Raw genomic sequence first — 4,312 nt, 5'->3', positions numbered from 1 at the left:
TAATTTGGAAGAAGCTAGAGCTATTGTATACACGTTTATAATATTCTCAGTACAAATATGTCAGTAACTTGATGTGACTTTATACCAAACCAATAATTTCTAATAATAATTGATCTAACCGATCAAAAAAAAATAGTACTAATAATGAAAAAGTCAAAATACACAAAACTTATCCAAATTCTTCTAGTTCTTTCATTGCGCTTTCATTTGACACCTATCCTTATGATAAATAGTTTGTCTTGTCGTAACCTTCCGTTGAAAGGTCAACTGTCGGAAAAAAAAATCTGATCAAAGAGCAGATTTTAGAGAGACTCTTTATCGATCTGGTGGTCGGTTAATCATTGATCATCCAAGAGCGAGCAACCATCATGGTTAATGAGTTGATGGAATTTAGTATGAATGTAGTGACTGGTGAATCACTTCTTCTTTTTCTATGAAGATTCGGATAAAATCGAACTTGTCTAGCAGCGTTTGATTTTATTTTTTTTCATGTTAACTTTCTTGTCTCAAGGAAACTTTTGTTAGTGGAATCACAAGATTTTAAGTACTCAAGAAATGCAGCAAAATTTGTGTCTTTGTAAAGACTTGGATTTGCTTCACTAATTAATTTAGGTGATGGCTTTATTATGCTATTGAATGGAAGACTATGCAAAGAAGCCACTGAAATTCTTGACTTTAAAGAGTTCACAAGAACTCTATGTAACACACTTTTGTACTTCCCATTGCTAAATATCTGCAAGAAAATAAAATTTAAAAAATCATTAAATTGGAACTTCAAATGAAAATTAAAGTTAAAAAAAATGTGTTTGAGTTAATAGTTTAGGGTTTGTAATAGTACTCCATTTGTTTCATTTTATGTGTCTTGATTTGACTGACAATGAAATTGAAGAAAAGATTCTTCCCCGTCTAAAATAATTGATGGTTTAGGCTTGAGCACATGAATTATGGGATTCACTTACTCCTAAAAATTAATAGGAGTTTTATTAAAATATTCTTAATTATGATTTCTTCTTTAGGTTGACATAATGAAATTTGTTTATTGAAGTAGGAATATGTCTAGGGAAGTAATTACGAAGATTTTGAATTAATCTTAAATTTATCACGTGGAATATTGAAATCAAAAAGTTATCAAAGAATTATGGAGGCATTTTTGTAATCTTGAACCCATAATATCAAACGTCAGATTTGTTCAACATTAAGAACTTAAACGATAAACTTATGAGATTTAAATTCTAAATCCGCTTATGTATTTACAAACTGTAGTTATTTGTTGAGCAGTATGATAATTTATAAATTTTCACATGTTATCAGTATATAGAAGTTAAACATCGAAATATCTCGTACCTCAAGGTGGTCTAACAGCAACAAAAACCTAGCTACTTAAAGACATAATTTATATAATTTAAATCTTAAATCTCTCTATCAAGCGATCAAATTGTAATTATAAGACTTTTTAGTGTACGTCAGGTCAGGTCAGTATATAAAATTTAAACTCGAAAATTATCTCTTACCTCGAGGTGGTCACCAACATTGACCACAAAAGCATTAGGGATAGGTTGAATAGTGACCCAATCATCATTGCACTTCACTTGTAAACCTTCAACTTCATCTTGTAGTAGAAGAGTTAGAAATCCATAATCAGAATGAGGTGGCATTCCAAGTGTCAAATCAGGATTAGGACAAGGTGGATAAAAATTAACAGCCATTAGCTGGCTTCCATCTTCAAATTCTTTTAACATTTCATCATCATCATCATCATCATTTTGTTGTGTCTTGTTTTTTGTTGCAACATTAATTCCAAGGCTTTCTAGGATGGCTTCCACTAACTTTATAAATAAGATTTTGGTCTCTTTTGAGTATGTGACTGCCATTTCCCTGTTTAAAATTCAATACAAAATGTTAAAAAAGAATTATATAATCTTGTTTAGTTATACTCTCTTCATTTTAATTTGGTTGCTCGATCAGGCCAAATAACCGATTAGTTGTCTGGTTTTGACGCGATTCAGAGTTTAAGAAAATAAAAAATATTTTTGAATTATGTGGTTTAAACTAAAAGATACACCATGTAGACTGTATCAAAATATCTTTTAATCTTATGGTATTAATTATATCATGTATAAAATTGAAACTAAAAAATAATCGAAAAAACAAATCATTCTTTTTAAATGGACTAAAAAGGAAAAAAAAATACTAATAGATTAAAACAGAGAGTATAATGATTATGACCCTTACAATATAATATAATACAATCACATCATGAGCAAATTATCTAGTACATGGTTTGTTGTTAAGACTAGGGATTGTAGCCCTTTGCTTATAGTGATAACCATGCAAGAAGAATATATAATGGAAGAATTGATAGGGAGAGTATAATTTATATGTTTAGAAGACAGTCTGGTGAACAAAGTATTGTAAGTTACATCGAGTTTGAGGAAGGGCCACTCCCTAGAGGGTGTATATATATATATGAGACCTATTTTGATGTAAGTGTGAAAAGATGATTCTACAACTTAACATCGTGACCTATAGATCACATGAAGACAAATTTATCGTTACTCCAAGACTCCAACTTAATTTATTTCAAACAAAAAGAGACAATTCGATGCACGAAGTTTCCCTACAGTTACATAGGGTTATACCCTAGCTAGAGGGACATGTTATATGTAGACAATTTATCTTGACGCAAGTTTCAATGACTGATTCTATTACTCAAACTTGCGATTTATAAATCAAATGAAGATTATATTTTACAATTGCTCCAAAACTCGAGCTCAATTTATATACATTAAGGGGTCGTTTCGTGTGAGGGATAAAAATAAATAGTTTTGGGATAAAAAAAATAGTTCAAGGATAAAATTTTGGTGTCTTGTTTGGTTGCCATGTTCGGAATAACTTATCACAACATGTATACCATAGTGATATGATAAGTTATCTTATATATATACATAGTGAGATAAGTTATCCTGGAATAACTTGTTCCCGACCAAACGACCCTAATAGCATAAACTAAAAAAAACTTTTGATCTTACCTAAAATCAGAGGGAGAAGAAGGCCAATGAGGAAGGACTTGAGGAAGAGGGTCACAAACCAACTTGAGAAAGTCCCTCCAACAAAAGACACCATCTTTTGTTTGATTAAAACTTGTCCCATATCGAACAGGTGTTGTCATGTCTGTTGTCATGTACTTTTCCCTTTCTACTAATGGAAGATCAAAAAACCTTCCTCCAACATCCACCATACTTTTTATTACCTCTTCTGGAATTCCATGGTTTATCAACTGCATGACAACATTAAAATCACAACTGTTTTAATTACTTATAACCATTAATAACCATTAAAAATAAGGTAGATACAACTAATTAAGTATAGGGTCAAATCATAGTCATTTAGGACCTCTTAAAATGATATACTCATTATGTTTCAATTGATGTGATAATATTTTGATTTGACTAAAATTTGTGGTCTAAAACAAGTCACGTCACTGCTAAAGAATATCAATTTCTGATGGTACTGTCAAAAATTGACTTACCATCAGAAATTCCATAGACATTTTTGTGACCATAAAATTATATCATTAAGAATGTATGATATATGAAGTTTAAAGTTAATATACTTCTCTCTCTATATATATATAAAGAGATGATGGTGTTTATAGGACTGACTAAAAAAGAAAGTATGTCACGAGACAGATGGAATACAAAGTTCCATTCAAAGGAATCTTATTTTACCTGAAAAAATCCATAGTTTTCACAAGCATAGGATAGTGAATCAAGAACTTGAGCTCTATTAGGACCATAGAGTTGAGCAAAATCTATGATAGGCAACTTAAGATTGTGTTTGCTAGTAACTTGTGGATTTCCATTTATAGTATAAGAATTTGGTCTTTCTGAAATAGGAAAAATGTATTTCTTTGGAACTTTTTGAATTCCACTTTCATGCAAATACTTTACTCCTTTATGATAATTATCTTCAATTTCATTCTTCAATTTTTCACTAGATTTTGCCAATGCTGGAGACATTTTTAAAAACCAATTGAAAAGAAGAGAAATATATAGAGGAATTGGTATGTATATTGAAAAGGAGATGGTGGGAATTAAGAAAATAAGTGAAGTACTTATATAGAGAAAAAAAAATATCAAGAAACAAATAGGATCTAGTTTCCAAAACCAGCTTTGGTTTTTTTTCTTCTTTTTTAAAAGAAAAAAATAGTAATCTTGAATTCCAAGTGGTGGTTTTTGATTTGTTAAAGTGAAAAAAACCGTTTGACATTTATGTAGAAGTGTTGACCCCATTGGTGATAATAGATTATATA

General features: G+C 30.2%; 1 protein-coding gene across 1 annotated transcript; it reads right to left on the bottom strand.

Moving 5' to 3' along the window:
• On the bottom strand, positions 1-4,072 carry LOC102586403 (feruloyl CoA ortho-hydroxylase 1-like). Its single transcript, XM_006354336.2, has 4 exons — positions 3,729-4,072; positions 3,030-3,277; positions 1,512-1,875; positions 1-733 (listed from the first exon to the last, which is right to left on the bottom strand). Exons 1-4 carry the CDS (start codon positions 4,017-4,019, stop codon positions 488-490), a joined length of 1,149 nt encoding a protein of 382 aa, XP_006354398.1. The 5' UTR covers positions 4,020-4,072; the 3' UTR covers positions 1-487.
• Between the last annotated feature and the right edge of the window lie 240 nt (positions 4,073-4,312).

This window comes from Solanum tuberosum, unplaced genomic scaffold, assembly GCF_000226075.1.
Source record: "Solanum tuberosum cultivar DM 1-3 516 R44 unplaced genomic scaffold, SolTub_3.0 scf00177, whole genome shotgun sequence".
NCBI lineage: Eukaryota > Viridiplantae > Streptophyta > Magnoliopsida > Solanales > Solanaceae > Solanum > Solanum tuberosum.
The sequence above is the reverse complement of the archived record's forward strand: the minus strand, read 5'-3'. Positions and strand labels throughout refer to the sequence as shown.